The 16802-nt window shown below is 39.2% G+C and overlaps 1 protein-coding gene across 5 annotated transcripts in view; it reads right to left on the bottom strand.

Moving 5' to 3' along the window:
• The window catches only part of LOC124613648 (glutamine amidotransferase-like class 1 domain-containing protein 1), a 92467-nt gene extending 76072 nt beyond the window's left edge, over positions 1 to 16395 (bottom strand). For 4 of the 5 annotated variants that reach the window (XR_006979640.1, XR_006979639.1, XM_047142388.1 and 1 more), the window contains exons 1-2: positions 16199 to 16333; positions 2051 to 2127 (exon numbers count right to left, since the gene is read on the bottom strand). Coding sequence is in view for 3 of the 5 variants with exons in the window: in XM_047142388.1 (XP_046998344.1) it covers positions 2051 to 2127; positions 16199 to 16265 (144 nt within the window). In the remaining 2 variants the exon portion in view is untranslated. Of the gene's footprint in view, positions 1 to 2050; positions 2128 to 16198 lie in introns of all 5 variants that reach the window. The other variant, XM_047142382.1, reaches the window with a different exon arrangement.
• Positions 16396 to 16802: the final 407 nt, after the last annotated feature.

Genomic DNA, 16802 nt, shown 5'->3' with positions numbered 1-16802 from the left:
AAAACTATATGGCAAAATGTCTGTCACAATGATTCATGGGCAATTGCTAGACAAATAGAGAGAGGTAATAAAGGTGCAATATTACCACCCCAACAACAGGATGACTGAGTTCTATTGAGAAATCCTGCAATTAAAAAGGTGAAAAAACAGGAAATTCTTACCACATTATGGGGGACCATATCGTACTTTGCAGCTCACATCATATGTGAAGGTTGAGTTTATGGGTGGCGAGCAGGAGTAAATTTAGCAATACTCATGTTACAATGTCATATATTTATTAGACTTTGTTATGGCAGAGCAGGCAGGATGGCCACCCAATCCACTGTAAGGATCCTGGCTACAGCTGTTGGCAGTGGAGGGTGGCTTGGGGTGGAACATTTTTGCTGGTAGGCTTCCGTTGCCTGGCTCATGAGGACCAGTGATGGCAGTTAGTAAGCATGAAGTGAGTAGTAGGGTTCCAATTCAACCCTTGCACCCAGCATGTTAGACGCAGGACCGTACAGCAAATGGTCCACGAACGAAGTTGGCTGATGCTGTAAGAAGCTTCTATAGACTCCATGATGGTTGGCGACTCAGGAGAAGTCTCCAGCTATATGCCCTTTGTCAGTTGGGCACCTGCTATTTACGTGTGCCGGAACCAGACATATCATCATGTAGACATCCCATGCATTATGCAGTCCTTCTGACACTATGATCAAGCAGAGTCCTGAATTTCAGTAAAACCCTGGTTGCCAATCAGTGGCCATATCAACATGCTGGGAACTGATAGGAGATGTAATGCTGAAGCAATACTTGTGGCAATTGGCGACAGTGATGTAGTCATCAGGCAACAGTTGGCTAGCAGTTTTATACCTCCGTTTCCACTATTCCCTGACTCATCACTCACTATTGCCTATACCTCTGCACCATATCCCTGAAATTACTCATCCTGTACACACACCATTCGCTTCACAGTTTCCCCTCTTCCTCCAACATATTTCCCCCTCCTTATCCATTATTCCACATCATTGTGCACTGTGCACAACTACTGCTGCTTTTGGCCAAACAAGGTCACTCATGACTGTCCCATGTGCCTGCTGCCTCTCCTTTATAATCGTTAGGAACCCGTCTCCAACCCTCCCTCCCACTGCCTACTTTCTTTACCTTCTTCTACCCCCCCCCCCCCCCCCCCCCACCACCCACACCTACCTTCATGGCTACATTGCCCCAGCTGACACCTGACTACAGCAGCAATATTTGGGTGTGGGTGTGGGGTTGCGTCAGGCGTCAGGTAAACTTTGTGTGTGTGTGTGTGTGTGTGTGTGGGCGGGGGGGGGGGGGGGGGGGGGGGGGGTAGCACACTATTACCCCTGAAGCCGGATTCACTTACTGAAAGATAGCAATGCTCTCATTCCATTATTTACATTTACTATGGCAACTGGTGTATTATTAATATAGAGGGTGTCCGAGGAGGATTGGTCAGTATGAACAAGTGCTCATGGCTCTTAAGGAATGCATTTTAGAGCCCTTGTTTATTAGATATTTTTGCTTCGAATGATCATTCCTGTCATATCTCTGAATACTGACCATTCCTTCTGAAACACCCTGTAACTTAAGTAGGCTTTCTGAATTTGACAGATTATTTTCAACATGTACAATTTTGCAACTGTATTTACAAGAACAGGCATTTCTACTGGCACAATGTACATGTGTTTGTATCGAGGAGTCAACTTATGTTGTACTCCCTAACATCTATCACACTGCATCTCATCCTAAAAATAATTGCACTGTGAAGTCAGGAAAAGGAAATGAATTTTGTATCGTAGTAGACCTATGAGAGCAATTACTGTATGATACTACCAGCCATACATTAAGCAAATATGAAGAATAAAGATGATATGAATGTACTTCTTCCTTTGTTTAAAGGTTTATCCTCTGAAATGCACCACTTAAATTTCTAACCAAATGAATAATTTATGGGAGAAATAACAACAATATGTTTAGTTAACTAATGCACTCAATTTATTCCCAAAATTGAATATGAAAATCTAAAGTAGTTTTCATTACTTACACCAGGTGTAGCCAACTGGACTGTGAATGCAGAATGTGTCAGTGTGAAACACTGTATGAACGACTGTGAAGAAACACCTGCAAATCAAAGTAAGATGCTATGAAGAAAACTGTAAAGTTTCCCAGAAATAAACAGGCCACAAATCTGTTTTCAAAATAACATATTTTTGGGTGTCTCAAACAACAATCCAAATGCCTAGTGAGTATAATATACTATGAACCTCTACTTAATGCTGCAACATGCATTAGAAAGCGAATGTACCTGTTTGACAGGCTGCAAATAAACTGTATGATCTAGTGGCGTGTACTGAACTTTTCATTGAGGTAAGCAGTTACAAGAGAATAGATTGTTTTTAAACATGAAATTACATTTTTGACGAATGTGTCACAAAACTCGGACCTCAGCTGCCCTAATAGATCCTTTTCAGCTAAGTGTCGAGTGGGTGTGCCTATGTACAAAGTGTGCCAATCACATAAAACATTTTCTTGTACCATTCCACTGTTGTTTTAAAATTGTGAGCCCTTACCTTTTCCTTTATTACTGGGTTCGCTAACACAGTGATAAGCTGTGTTGTCATACATCCAAGTGAGGAGCAATGATATAAAATAAAGAGCGAGCACAGTGAAAAAAAAAAAAAACTAAACTATGATCCATGCATGAAAATGACCATGATTCCAAGCCATCAGCACAATCTTACCCTGAGCCAGTTATCTATGAGATAATTAGTAATCAAATAAGTGGTTGGCAGGGATCTGATGCAACTGTTCTGTTTAATGATTCATGTGGGTCATTAGTGTGGGGTAACACTTGTATGTGGCAACAGAGTGATAACAAAAGTTTATTTTGTTATTGTTTAACTAAACAGTGATGTCACTCATATATTATAAGTTTATTTGATCACTGTTTAATTAAGCTAAGATTAAACTGCGATTTTGCTCATACACGATTACCCCCAGTAAAAGTACAATGCGCACCCATGTGTGTTATGAAAAATGGCCTGCCCATTTGAGGATTAATAACAAAGCTAAGTTTGGAAGCTGTTCTTAAGAATGTAAACTACAAATATAGTTTTTTTTATTGTCTTTTCATGGCTGAAAAGCTTCTCTCAGCTGAGGGCAGTGGATGCAGAAACAAAAAACTGTTACAGTAAATTCAAAGAATGTTGTTTGCTTCCCTGCTCAACCATTCTGATTTTGTATCTTTGAAGTTTTCTCACTACACTACAGAAAACTCTTGAATGTGTCACTGTGTATGATTACTACTTTTGCTTATACCAATGATGGCCTGACTCAGTAGCTGATGATGCAGTCATTACAAGCTATTTGTGATCCCATATTATATTTCCATTTGCTTCTCACAATGAAAACGGCATGCTATCAAACAAGCAGAGGTTTTGTGTTTACACTCAACTGACATGACATGTCAATGAGACAGCTGCAAAATTTTCCAGAGTCATCCTGTCCCCTCCTAAGGATGTGCCCTTTCTCTTTGTGTACTTTTCAGTGGGAGTTTGGTTACATGCAGCAAACATGAGATGTCATTTCTCTTGTCAAACAAATGAGTGCACCAACTTATACGAAGATACATTGGAATTCATTGTGGCGAGTCCACAATGCTCCCAAGTTGTGACACAATCTGATACAAAATACTGAAACCAAAGAATAATCAAATTGAAAAGTTTAACTGTTGTCATTTTTATTATCTGACTTCTGTAAAAAAAAAAAATTTGTAAATATGAATTTAGCCTAATTTAAGAGGGTCTGAAAACCAGACTTTTGATGTCTGGCCGGGACATTCGACCAGATACCATAGTTTTTATTTAAAAACCAGACATTTGGCAACACTGCAGTCAGCTATCTACATGAAAAGACATACTACTGTCTCAGTAGTTCCATAACGGAAGTGCATGACAACTAATTTGAAGTTCGCATTCACATTGTCCTAACTGGCAAAATAAGTGGACTTCGTTGTCTATTTAAGGATTACTTTCTTTTTCATGAAATTATGCTCAATTATTATTATCTAGCATTATAAGATAAGCCTACAATACTGTCACATTATACTTTTTAGAAATCTGCCAAATCAATATCTTTAGCTTTGTAGTGAACATGAGTTTAGCTGCCTGGTCACAAAAAAAGACCAAATAAATGAGAAGGGAGATGTTTGTCATGAGATTCTGTGATGACGAATTTCACAATATTAGGGTTTTAGTTATTTTTCCTTTCTTTTTCTCAGGCTCTAATTGGTACTATATTTCAATTTGAATGCAGCAAACAGCTGAAGGACTATTCCAGGGCAAAAACGAAGATTGCAGTACCACCCATCTGCTTTGACCCGTGATGCCATCAAGATGATTGACACCCCCTACTTTATACTTCTTTACTTATTTTGCATTCCATAGATTCTGGTAGTGAGTGAATTACAAGGATGTGGAATGTGTCAAGCTGTACAGAGTTCAAATGTAACTTACATGACAATAAAAATTACAATGTCAATAAGGTATCAACTAAAGAGCATATTTTGTTAGGGACACATGCTGTGCCATGGAGCAATTTGTATGGCTGGAAATGAAGCACACACTTTGTACCCAACGATAGAACTGTCAACAGTTCTATTACTACAATATAACCAGTTTCAACAGTCTTACACTGCCATCACTAAGGGGAAACTATAAAGATAATGAGGGTAGAGGGGACCAAGGAAGGGGGGGGGGGGGGTGTACAATTAATTTCATTGAATCATAAAAAATATAAAATTTCATGTACCTTATGAAACCTGCTATAACACTGTCATGTTACATTACATACATCAAAGCATAAAGGGCACTCTAGACGTACACATATCTCGATAAAAAAAACCAGTTGGTAAACTGCACACAGCTGATAAAATCCACATACCATCCATACATATCAATGATGATTGTGACTCTCCCAAGCTTGCCGTAGAGCTCTACTGTGCCAATGGAGTGTTAACCTCAAAAGGTGGCACATTCACTAAAAAGTTACCTATCTCCCCACTGGATGGCATATGTAGTGCAAGCTAAATAATAACATGCCATGGTTACAAGCAATGAATAGTGGTACATGAGAAATGAAGGTACATTTTTCAAAGTGCCCAATACAACAATCAGGAATGCCACCTGACAATACATATTAAAATTAGCATGGGCGTATGCTCCATATAAAATTTGTAGTTATTACACACTGTGTGTTTACTGACAGTGAGAATTTCATAACAAGTTCCATAAGGTATGTGAAATTTTGTATTTTATATAATCGGTGAAATTTACTGCAGCCCCCCCCCTCCCCGTCCCCCAAATACCTTCATGTTCTCCCCTTAGATCAGATGATGGCAGCATAAGACTGTTGAAACCAGTCATCTTGGAACAATTAAAGTGTCCACACTGTGACTGTGGTGTAAGTCTGTGTTCTCCTGCCCCCCCCCCCCCCCCCCCCCACAAGGGCATATTCTTAATTAATAGAAGGCAAGCTACTTTCAAAACATGGGCTATGCAGAATATATTTTCTATAAAGGATCAGCATATGTTCAAAGGTTTGAATCCAATTGACCACATTGTATCAAGTAAATTGAGAAATGTTGGCAAACATGTTTGACTTGGTCAAAAACAACTGAAAGTTGCTATACCACCCATCGGCTTTGACCTACATCATAACTATGTTGCATTGTGTAACACTAGCGAAGCCGATGCTTAGCGAACCAGGGAAGAGTAATGGTGCTGTGGCAAGACAATACCTCGACGTTATTAGGAGTTGTTCCTGGTTCACTACATTTCTTCTCTTTTTTTTGTGTGGAAATGATGTGGCAGCCTAAATATTTTTGTCAGCTTTTATGTTTTCATTGTTCTTTATTGTAAGAAGTGTAGTGTGGTAGTACATAATTTTCTTTGAGATGTGGTTATCGAAATTTATTTTGGAGATGTTCATGATTTTGTGGTTTGGTTTCGTAGTAGTTCATATTTAGCTGTTTACCGTAGTGGCTATAGTGAAGTGTGATATATTCATTTTGGTCTGGTTTGTTTATGATGACAGTTGCTTCTGTTAGTAGTGGTTTTCTGGTATTGTGGACACTGTTTGAACAATATAGGTCAAGTGACTTGATTTTTGGGTTAAAATTCATTTTGGAATGGTGGTGTAATTCTTATTGTTGTATATTTAGTTTGTCCATGTCCAAAACCCTGTACTTGCCTCAGTTGTCCCATTAGTATAAATCTACTGCTGCAGTTAAATATTTAGCATGTTGCTTTTGCTTGTTTGTGGGTGTAATGAGAAAGGTCACGGTCGTCAAATTGTATATACTTGGAATAGCGGTCTTCGCCATCTTCACTATTGGTAATCCCAAAAACTCTATACGGCATGTTCAAAGGGTCATTAGATTACATTAATAGTTATTCCATATATCATGAATACGACATTTCATAATTAAGTGGAATGTGTCAGTTTAACATAAGTTTTCTTTCAACAACATAATTAATTTTTTTCTTAACATTGGCACCAAACAGACCGTTCAAATATTGTCTCTAAAGAAGCCAAGTAGTGCAGTTGCCATAGTGTAGTGGTTATGATACAAGATTGTTGCATGGAGGGTTGAGAGTCCTAAACTCACCTGAACTGTAAAATTTTAATTTCTATATTCCGTTCGAGTACATTCTAGAAGTGTCCACAAATAGCAAGAATCACTGTACTGGAATGTTCTGTAGCTGTATATATACCGTATGTGTTCTGGCCGGAGGCAGTTCGCTTTGCGCTCTTGCACGTGTAAGTGCTGAATAAACCTTCGTTAAGTGAAGTTAGTGTTCGTCATTCATCCACTTACACCTTCCTCTATGGGACAATATAATAAATTTTCTAGAGACCAAGAAGCTTATGTTAACAAATCAGCACAGGTTTGGAACGTATCATTTGTTTGAAACTCAGCTTGCCCTTTTCTCACAATACACTTGGAACTATGGACAAAGGGGAACAGACAGATTCCATATTCCTAGATTCTGAAAAGCATTTGACATGGTGCTCATGTCAGATTGTTAACAAATGTAAGAGTATATGGAATAGATTCCCAGATATGCGAGTCACTCAAAGATTTCTTTAGTAATAGAAGCCAGTGCATTGTCCTTAACGGCAGCTGTTCATTATTGTCCTTAACGGCAGCTGTTCATTAGAGATAAGGGTATCGTTTAGAGTGCCCCAGGGCAGTGTGATAGGACCACTGTAACAGTCTATGTACATAAATGATTTGGTGAACAGAGTGGACCGCAATCTATGATTGCTAATAATGCTTGTGTATGGTAAGGCAGTGAAGTTGAATGACTATACAAGGATGCAAGGTGACTTAGATAAAAATTTCTAGTTGGTATGATGAATTGCAGCTAGCTCTAAATGTAGAAAAATGTAAATGAATGCAGATGAGTAACAAAAAAAACCATAATGTTCAAGTACAGCATTGGTAGTGTCCTGTTTGACACAGTCATGTCATTTAAATATCTGGGCACAACGATGCAATGTAATACAAAATGAGAAAAGCATGCGATGATTGTAATAGGGAAGGTGAATGGTCAACTTTGGTTTATTGGGAGAATGTTATGAAAGTGTGATTTATCTGTAAAGGAGACAGCATATTGGGTCGTAGTCTGACCTATTCTTGAGCACTGCTCGAGGTTTGGTATCCATACCGAGCCCGATTAAAGGAAGACATCAAAGCAATTCAGAGGCAGGCTGCTAGATTTGTTACCAAAACATTCAAACAACACAGAAGCGTTATGGAGATGCTTCAAGAACTCAAATGGAAATCCCTCGAGAGAAGGCGCTGTTCTTTTCAAGGAACACTATTGAAAAAATGTAGAGAACCAGCATTTGAAGCTGATTGCAGAACGATTCTGCTGCTGCCAACATACGAGGGTCATTTTTAAAGTAAGAACCAATTTGTAATGGAGTAAGGAAAACTTTATTTATGAACATAAATTGTATCACAGACTACAGTATGCACAGTTTTTCCACTTTTAAACATAGTCACCATGAACATTTAAACATTTCTCAAATTCTGGTACCAGCTTTTGGATCCCAGCATAAAGAACTCTGCCACCTGACCGTTCAACCAGTTAGTAACACTTTCTTTCAACATGCCATCATTTTCCAAGCACTTCCCACTGAGAAATTCCTTCAGTTTTGGAAACAGATACAAGTCTGATGGTGAAGTCAGGGCTGTATGGTGAAAGATCCAGTAATTCCAAAATGAAACTTGTGCAGTTGCATCTTTGCTGCAACGTGAGGCCGACGACTGTCATGAAGCGGAACAATGGTGTTAGAGAGCAGCCCCCACTAGTGATTTTGAGTACCGTAGCGCTCCTAAGTTTCGCAGTACCACTTAGCATTTATTGTCGTTCCTCTTGGCAAGTAGTCAAGCAGAAGGATGTCTTTCCCGTTGAAAAAAAAAACTGTGGCCATAATTTTCCGAGGTTTCGGCAGAGGGTTTGAATGATGCAGCTCACTGGATTGACATTTATTCCCTGGAGTGTAGTGCACAAACCACACTTCATCACGTCACAACACAATGTGACTCAAGAACTTGTCACCATTCTTGTGATAGCACTCCAAAAACATTATCGGCATCCATCTCGCACACTTTTTTTTTTAGTAAGTATCAATGAGAAACTATTGCTCTTGATATTTGTGGAAATTTCTGATACAGCTTGTCAATAGCGAAGCGCCTGTTTTGGCGAATTGCATCAACTTTTTGTGTCAAGTCTTCATTCATGACAGTAGGCCATCCAGATCGCTCATCATGAACATCTGTCTGCCCTTCATGAAACTGCCCATGCCATTTATGCACATTTCCATCATTCAGCAGGACCAACTTGTTTTGCATTTACGAACCAAATGTCTGAGCGCACTCCACATTCAGTTGGATTACTCATCAACATGGTGACAAACAAAACAATATAACCATACAACCAACAGCAGCAGATATGTGAAACGTAATGGTGGCATAATGAGAGACTAGCCTAGAGTGGCCGACTGTGAATGGACGTCATGTGACATGATGCGCTTTCGGTACTTACTTTAAAAATGACCCTCATACATGTCGCGTATGGATCACGAAGATAAGATACGACAAATTAGGGCCTATATGGAGGCATATAAACAGTTATATTCCCCTTGCTCTATTTGCAAGTGGAACAGGAAAGAAAATAACTACTAGTGATATAGTCTGTGCAGAATATGGTGGCAGATGTGTGGTGACCAATTTTTGTCCCAAGTGCTGGGTGAATTCATTCGTTTCTTCAGAAAGGGAGGTTGACATTGTCCACTTTCAGCCTGTTTCCGACGCACTGCAATGTGAGAATCGAGGCGCACACCCTAAAATCTTTCTCAAATGATTTTGCAGAAACTATTCAGTAAAAAAATTTCATTTTTGCGTTATGCATAGCTTTATGTGTCAGCTTGATGATCAGGTGCTCATCATTTCGTTAATGGTTACAGTTATTGTAATATATGCAATTAAGTAAGACACTGCGCGACATTTGAAAAAGTTTAAAATGAAAAATAGGGGTCACTATGATTTTGCGTCTGATGCATATTACATCACACATTGCTGCACATAAAATTTAGCTCACATATTGTATTTTTGCTTAGAGTTGGGTGGAGGTCTACATAGCACCAAGCTCAAGAAAATTGATCCAATGTAACACACTAGTTTGCGATCGTGCCTACCAGCGATGAGGCCAGAGTGAAATGTCCATAACATTTCTCATATTTCATAAATGGTTTGAGATATCAATATGAGATTCTGGCAAATGATAGCACGCAAAGAGGAGAGTATTTTGCCGCATCGTTATTATGTGAAACTTCATTACCTACCATGTTACTCCACTAGCTAAAACCTCTTTTGAAGAAAGATTGTAGTTTTGAAGGGACATCAATGACTAGTGAAATGAGACATGATGTAATTTTGGAACAGCATAAATGAAGACATTACATGTTTACTTTTATACCGTGAATATACTTCTTCATAAGCTACTGACCTTACTCGTCCTCAGTTCCTCACTTAATTTAATAAACCACTGTTACAGAATTCTCTCGAATTGCGTCTGTATAACATGTTGGTTGGGTGGAGCTGTATACATTCTGCTGTATTTTGACAAAAGAAGCAAATTTTAACACAGCAAAAAGAAAAGTGTAGATGTCAATCACAATTCTCCACTCACAACACTTCTCTGAAAGTTACAAATGGTTAACAAGAGAGGCAAAACTAAATCATTGCTTTTGTTGCATTTTCAGTGGAATTCTTCTTAGATACTAACCAAAGCAGAGGTGGCACTAGATCTTTTTGGATGGTCACTGTGCGAATGTGGGCATGGAGGGGCTCCACTTAATATTTACACACACACACACACACACACACACACACACAAAGAAAGTTGAACATAGGCTTCAGTTTAGAAAGGCACTTCCTCTCCAGCACACCACATTTCCCTTACAGTATCTGACCGCAACCGCCTCCATAACCCCCCCCCCCCCCTCCTCCCTGCACACAAACACACATGTGTGTGCTGACAACTTAACGTCCACCGGCCACATTATTCTGTGGGCACTGTACTGGGTTCCCCCCATAACGCACCGCACACCAGCTTGTGGAACATGTATGTAGATGTAGACGATCAGTTTGGTGTTCCTTAGAGAACGGTGAAAAAACATGAAAATTGAAAAATGGCACCAGTATTTTGGCTACGCCAGGGGGGAAAAGAAAGCAAATATAATTGAAAATTTAAAATTAAGATCATCCAAAATAACCTCCAACTTGACAGGTCTTCATTTCATTAAAATAAAAATAAAAAAGAAGGCACCCTTAACCTATAAAAGAAAGCCTGAAATCTAGTGAAGTAACTGTGCCATTAGATTTTGCAAAAAATATTCAATTTTCAGGATTCAGTGCAATGTTTTCATGGGCAAAAGAGTCAAGCTAATAAGTACTTCACAGCGAGTCATTTTGTTGCAAATAAACACACAGTATAGTGACGAAGCACCTGCATTGTAAGTGACAGAAGGTACAACAAAATGTGTCAACTTCATGAAACAGATGATCACTGAAATGCAAAACATTGTTCATTTTTGTGATAGATTTGCTGCCCACTACAAAAACTTCAAAAATTCTATTTGTATATGCAATTATCACTAAAATACTGGTATTAAAGCTCAACGGAACCTCTGGTACCAGCCATAGTAAATCAGCTTGTCATGAGATTGGAGGAACTCCCACACTGCTGGCTGCAAGGGCTACCTTGCAACAGCCAATGGAAATCCAAATTTGATCTATACGCATTTTACCACCTAAACTTGACAAAAACCAAATTTATTTTTGTTGACAAGTCTCAGAATTGTCTGGGACTGGGCAAGGAGGTGGTTTTCTTCTGTACTTAAAGTCACTATAACAAGACAAAAATCATGTGTTTCTTCCAACTGATTCAAATTACATGAATTCCCGGAAGACTTGCTGTTTTTTGTTTGCCAACATTTAAGACTCTGTCTTAAGTCTTTGGTTGATTTATGGGTGTGGGGGGCTGTGGTATCGGGGGTTTTCAGAATGGGTATTTAGGGTTTTGGAGGGCCGGACAAAAAGGAAATTAGTGGGATTGATTGAGGATTTTATTAAAGAGGGTACCACTATAGTTTCAGACGCAATAACTTGAAGCTACAGTTTTACAGTCAGGTCAGTATACTGCCTGCATTTATGAAAAAAAAAAAACTGCTGCTTTGGTAAGGTTTGTGAAATTTCACTTGAAGAACATGATGCTTTGATTAGTTTCAGCCATACTTGTGACCCTTGATGTTTATTTTTCCCGGTAGGTATACCTGGATCTATGAAAATTTACTCTTGAAACCTGTCAATTCCTGAAGCATTCTCTTTGGATTAACATTTTAGTTCCCCAAATGTACTCATTCAAAAGAGTGAGGTAAAATTTAAAATGCTAAAATTGTTATTCTGACAATATAGGTCCAGCTCTGGATTCATTAGGCAATTCATCTGTGTGGCTTGGAAACATCTTTTTAGCAACCCAATAACAGGCTTGAGTAGCTTGGGAATGTTCCCCAACTGTGGGTGGACATGCATTGCTATCTCTCCCTTCAGAGTGCAAGAGGAAACAGCTGTAGTAGACAAATTCAAGTTGGTGCTCTTAGAGAGCTCCAGAATCATCAACGAAACCTTGCTTACGATAGATTGAGTTGAATTTACAAGCTAACACAAAATAATGGGAACAATTTTTAAGATAACCTGTGGAACAGAGTACTTTGCAATTGTGTTTAAAGCTGTAACTTTTGCTCAGCAAAGTACAACAGGATTTTCTTGACATCAAAATATCATTTGCCAAATCTGGGGTAGTGAGGTGGGGATAGTTGTTAAAATTGGTCAACCTGACACTGACTGATGCACTAATTAAGCAGTTATGGTTCTTGAGAGATACTGGTTCAATGGAAGCGTCCAATTCCACCCGTCAGCTTTGACCTATGACGTAAGGCTGTTGTGGCGCCTGACGTCATGGACTTTAGTTTGTGAGAGTGGCGTGTTTGTAGGTGTAGTTTTGATGGATCGGTGGTGCTCTCTGGTGGTGTGTTTATGTGTTGTGTGTAAGGTGATTTTTTGGTTTAGTTTGCATGTGTGGCATGTTTATAGGTGGCATATTGTTGCGGTCGGTGGTTCTCTCTGGTGGTGTATTTATAGGTAGCGTGTCATGTGCTGTATGGGGTTCATTTGCATGGTAGCATTGCACGTGTGTGGTATCGGTGGTGACTGTGCTTTCAGCGGAATATTTTTCAGCGATTTTGGTTTTGTTATTTCAACATTATTGTAGGTTTTTTTTCTGTTCGTCGTGTGTGAACTTTGGTAAATTGTTTTGTTTATGTCCTTGGTAGGTACGGATATGACTGACAAGGTCAACAGTTTTCGGTTGTCGACGATAATGGGGGAGAGTGCATTACCTCTAGTAAAATTTCTTCAGCTATTCGGCCTATTGGCTGAAGTTGTGAAGTGTTCAGTGTGTCATGAAGAAATGAGGCTTACTAAAGTTCCGGCGTCTCGGACCAGGGGTGTCGTAAGGATAACTTATGGCGCTCCATTAGGCGAGGTTCCTGGTTCAAGAAGTCTAGGTTGGGCATGCGAGAAATTGTGTTAATGACGTATCATTTTTGTTATAAATCCTCTCACAGTTTCTCTGCGCATGAGGTGGGTGCGAGTGAGAGAACGGTGCTTGATTGGTATTCTTATTGTCGTCAGGTGTGTTCTGAACATATTAAGTACAGGGGTACGTTGCGTGGGCCTGGTGTTGTGAAGATTCATGAGTCACAGTTTGGGAAGAGAAAGTATAGGAGGGGTAAGTCTTTGGTTGATTTATGGGTGTGGGGGGGCTGTGGTATCGGGGGTTTTCAGAATGGGTATTTAGGGTTTTGGAGGGCCGGACAAAAAGGGAATTAGTGGGATTGATTGAGGATTTTATTAAAGAAGGTACCACTATAGTTTCAGACGCATTTTCTTCTTATAGGGGGTTGGGTCAGCAGGGGTACAATCATTTAGCAGTGAACCACAGTGTTGAGTTTAAGAATTATGTGACGGGGGCCCGTACGAATAAATACTATAGAAGGGTTTTGGGCAGCCGTTAAGTCAGCGATTGGGAGGGGGAAGAGGCGCTCTTCTAACCTTCAGTCTCATCTAGATGAGTACTGTTGGCGGCAGAGCGTCCCTGAGGGCTATTGTATTTTTAGTGTTTTTTTATCGGTGGTTAGTAGGATGTATAGGCCGAAGGTTGTGGGTTAGTTAGGTGTTGAGTGGGGGGCAGTGGCTGTGGCTTGTGGGGGGGAGGGGGGGGGTGGAAGTTTTATTTGGTTGTAGTTTTTTCTGTTGGTTTGTATATTTTTGTTTGTTTGCACGCACGCAGGGGAGGGGGGGGAGAAGGGGGGGGGGGGGAGAGAGAGAGAGAGAGAGAGAGAGAGAGAGAGAGAGAGAGAGAGAGAGAGAGAGAGAGAGAGTGAGTGAGTTTGGTGGTTTTTCGATCTATTTCGTGTTTGTTGTCATGTGTACATGATGACGTCAAAGGAGCGGTATGGCAGTTGTTGTGAAAGGTTGTTTCCGCCATACTGGTGACGTCACTGATCAAAGCAGAGGGGTGGAATCGGACGCTTCCATTACCCCGAGATATTTATCTATATTTTGTGTATATTATGAATTAATGTAATATTGTTACTATAGACAGTGCTGTTCCATACACACATTCAGGACAGATTGAACAAGAACATATACACTGAACTATTAAAAACATATGGAAAAATTATTAATGAAGTAACATCAATCAGTGTAAACAGCCACTGATAATGGCTCCATAAATTAAGGCAAAACACATCCAGTAAAACAAATATTACCATTATTCAGTTGCAAGTGGAGATTCCTAACATAGAAGTCATTAGCCTACTGTAAAATAAATGAAGTTTTGTGTGACAGTTATATTGACCCAGACTCTAGAAGATAAAATGATGACACTGATTCCGAGCAGGAAACAGAAGATAATGATGAGAGGCACTACAAGAGGTGAAGAAGGCCTAAATGTGGAAAATTCACATCACACTGACTGCTACTTTTACAGCACTGGTAACATCTGATGGAGAAACTCAGAGCAATTCCCACGATAGTGACTGCTACTCTTACAGCAGAGGTAACATCTAATGTAGAATGGAAGAGCTACTTAATACCAGAATGCAACAAAATAACATTGCGCTGCAGGTTCCTGGACTGTGAATGATCAAATGCGAGTTACTCTCTCTTGAAGAAGTCAATTTTCACATAAAAATATGGTCTTCATGTGAGAACCACTATATGCTCACTCATATTTACAGCAATCTTCAAATCTAGCAACAAATCATAATTTTTACTCTGAAATGGTCATTTTTAGTGGCACTACGATAAAGAAAATGTTGTTGTTTATTTCAGGAACAGTATAATTTGAAAACTGATCTGACAGGGGGGGAAATGCAAAATGATGCAGTCTCTAACATCAACAGTTATTTTCAAGGCTGTAGTGTGTGTGTGCGTGTTCACAAAACACTTTTACCTTTTAATAGTGTATGTAGATTTCTGGTCTTATAAGGTATAGAATAAATGTTATATGTCAAAACTTCATACTTAAACAGTGCCTTCATTCATTCAAGGAAAGACAGAGATAGACAACATTTCTCCACGTGAGAAAGTGATCTATCACAATCAGTAATTAAGACTGACATTGAAATATCACTACAGACAAATGGTTCGGTTCAAATTCGCTTGTAAATGAGCTTCATCACATATGGATGTAGGAACTTTGAAGAAAAGTAAAACTGAGATCCCTTACAGTTTTCTCTTAACACAGTACATACAGAGAATGTATGGTTCAACGCGAACTTTACTTTCATACAGACCAAACAAGTCAAAAGTTGTTATTTTTGATTCTTTTATATACACTTCTAAGGTGGCTGATCCTTAAACTGGAAAGGTATAAATTTATTTTTATTTTATTTATTATTTTTATGATCTGACTAAAGGTGGCATCAATGGACTCATCGGAACTATGTGAACTACAAAACCTGGGGAAAAAAAAAAAAAAACCCTCATAGATGGCCAATGGTGCATGCATCGATTGAATTTTTCACTAATTTTGATATCTTTTCTAAATTTCTTCTATATTGTTGGCGCCGAATAAGAATAATTATTACAAGATCCACTTTTCTGGAACCCAATTTGGTTTTTCCTTCTTGAGTTTAGCTTCATGTTAAGTTTAGCTGTTATGGTTTGAATACATATTCCCTAATTAAGTTCAATGATCAATTAAATAGGTAAGATGACGATATGTATTCCAATACAAATTACTGTAGTCTTGCCACGCTATGCTACAGGACATACTGCAACTCGTATCAACAGTTCCATTATATCGTGTAATACTTGATGGCGTTTAATATAGGTGCACAAACTATTATGTATAAGAACACATCAGGTCTATAAACACATAAACATTTACAAACATATATTCGCTAAAACACCAAGTTGCAATATCACATATTGTTCAGTTCGGTTGAGCAGTAAGTTTCACTTGAACAAATAACCAAAATATGGCAATACCTCCTGCACAACTTGGTAAAACAATTAAACAACTTATACGCCCACTCCCTGCACTTGTACTTGTCATTTTCAATATTTATACGGTTTTAAATTTTGTTTAGCTCCAAACCACTTACGGCCTACGGGGAAGATATTCTGCATCGAAATGCGTGTTGGCAGCAAGACGGCAGCACAGTCTAACATAAATGTGACGGCAGTGTCACTTCGTCCAAGGAGTGCAGACCACAGTCTATGTTAGACTGTGGTGCAGACTCTGTTTATTAGGTTTCGTATGATATCCACCTGTTATGATAACCACCTATTCTGATACAGTTATCTAAAACAAAACTGAAATTATTCATTAAAGGTCAATTCACGAAGGTTGTCACGTCAGAGTGTATTCCCACTGTCCGTCGAGTCACGTCACGTCACAATAAGTCAATTCAGGTCACGCGATCTCAACTCGTATTGCTGTCCTCAACCGTTCTCACGGGGGAGCTGTGGTCTTCGAAATATGATTATTAACTGTTTTTGGGCGGGCAGGACACACTGATGTCACATCACACCCGTCCCGTCCATCTACGTGGTACCATTATATAATGGGATGTTGCAGTTAATACTTACA

This window comes from Schistocerca americana, chromosome 1 (assembly GCF_021461395.2).
Source record: "Schistocerca americana isolate TAMUIC-IGC-003095 chromosome 1, iqSchAmer2.1, whole genome shotgun sequence".
In the NCBI taxonomy this organism is placed as follows: domain Eukaryota; kingdom Metazoa; phylum Arthropoda; class Insecta; order Orthoptera; family Acrididae; genus Schistocerca; species Schistocerca americana.
The sequence above is the reverse complement of the archived record's forward strand: the minus strand, read 5'-3'. Positions and strand labels throughout refer to the sequence as shown.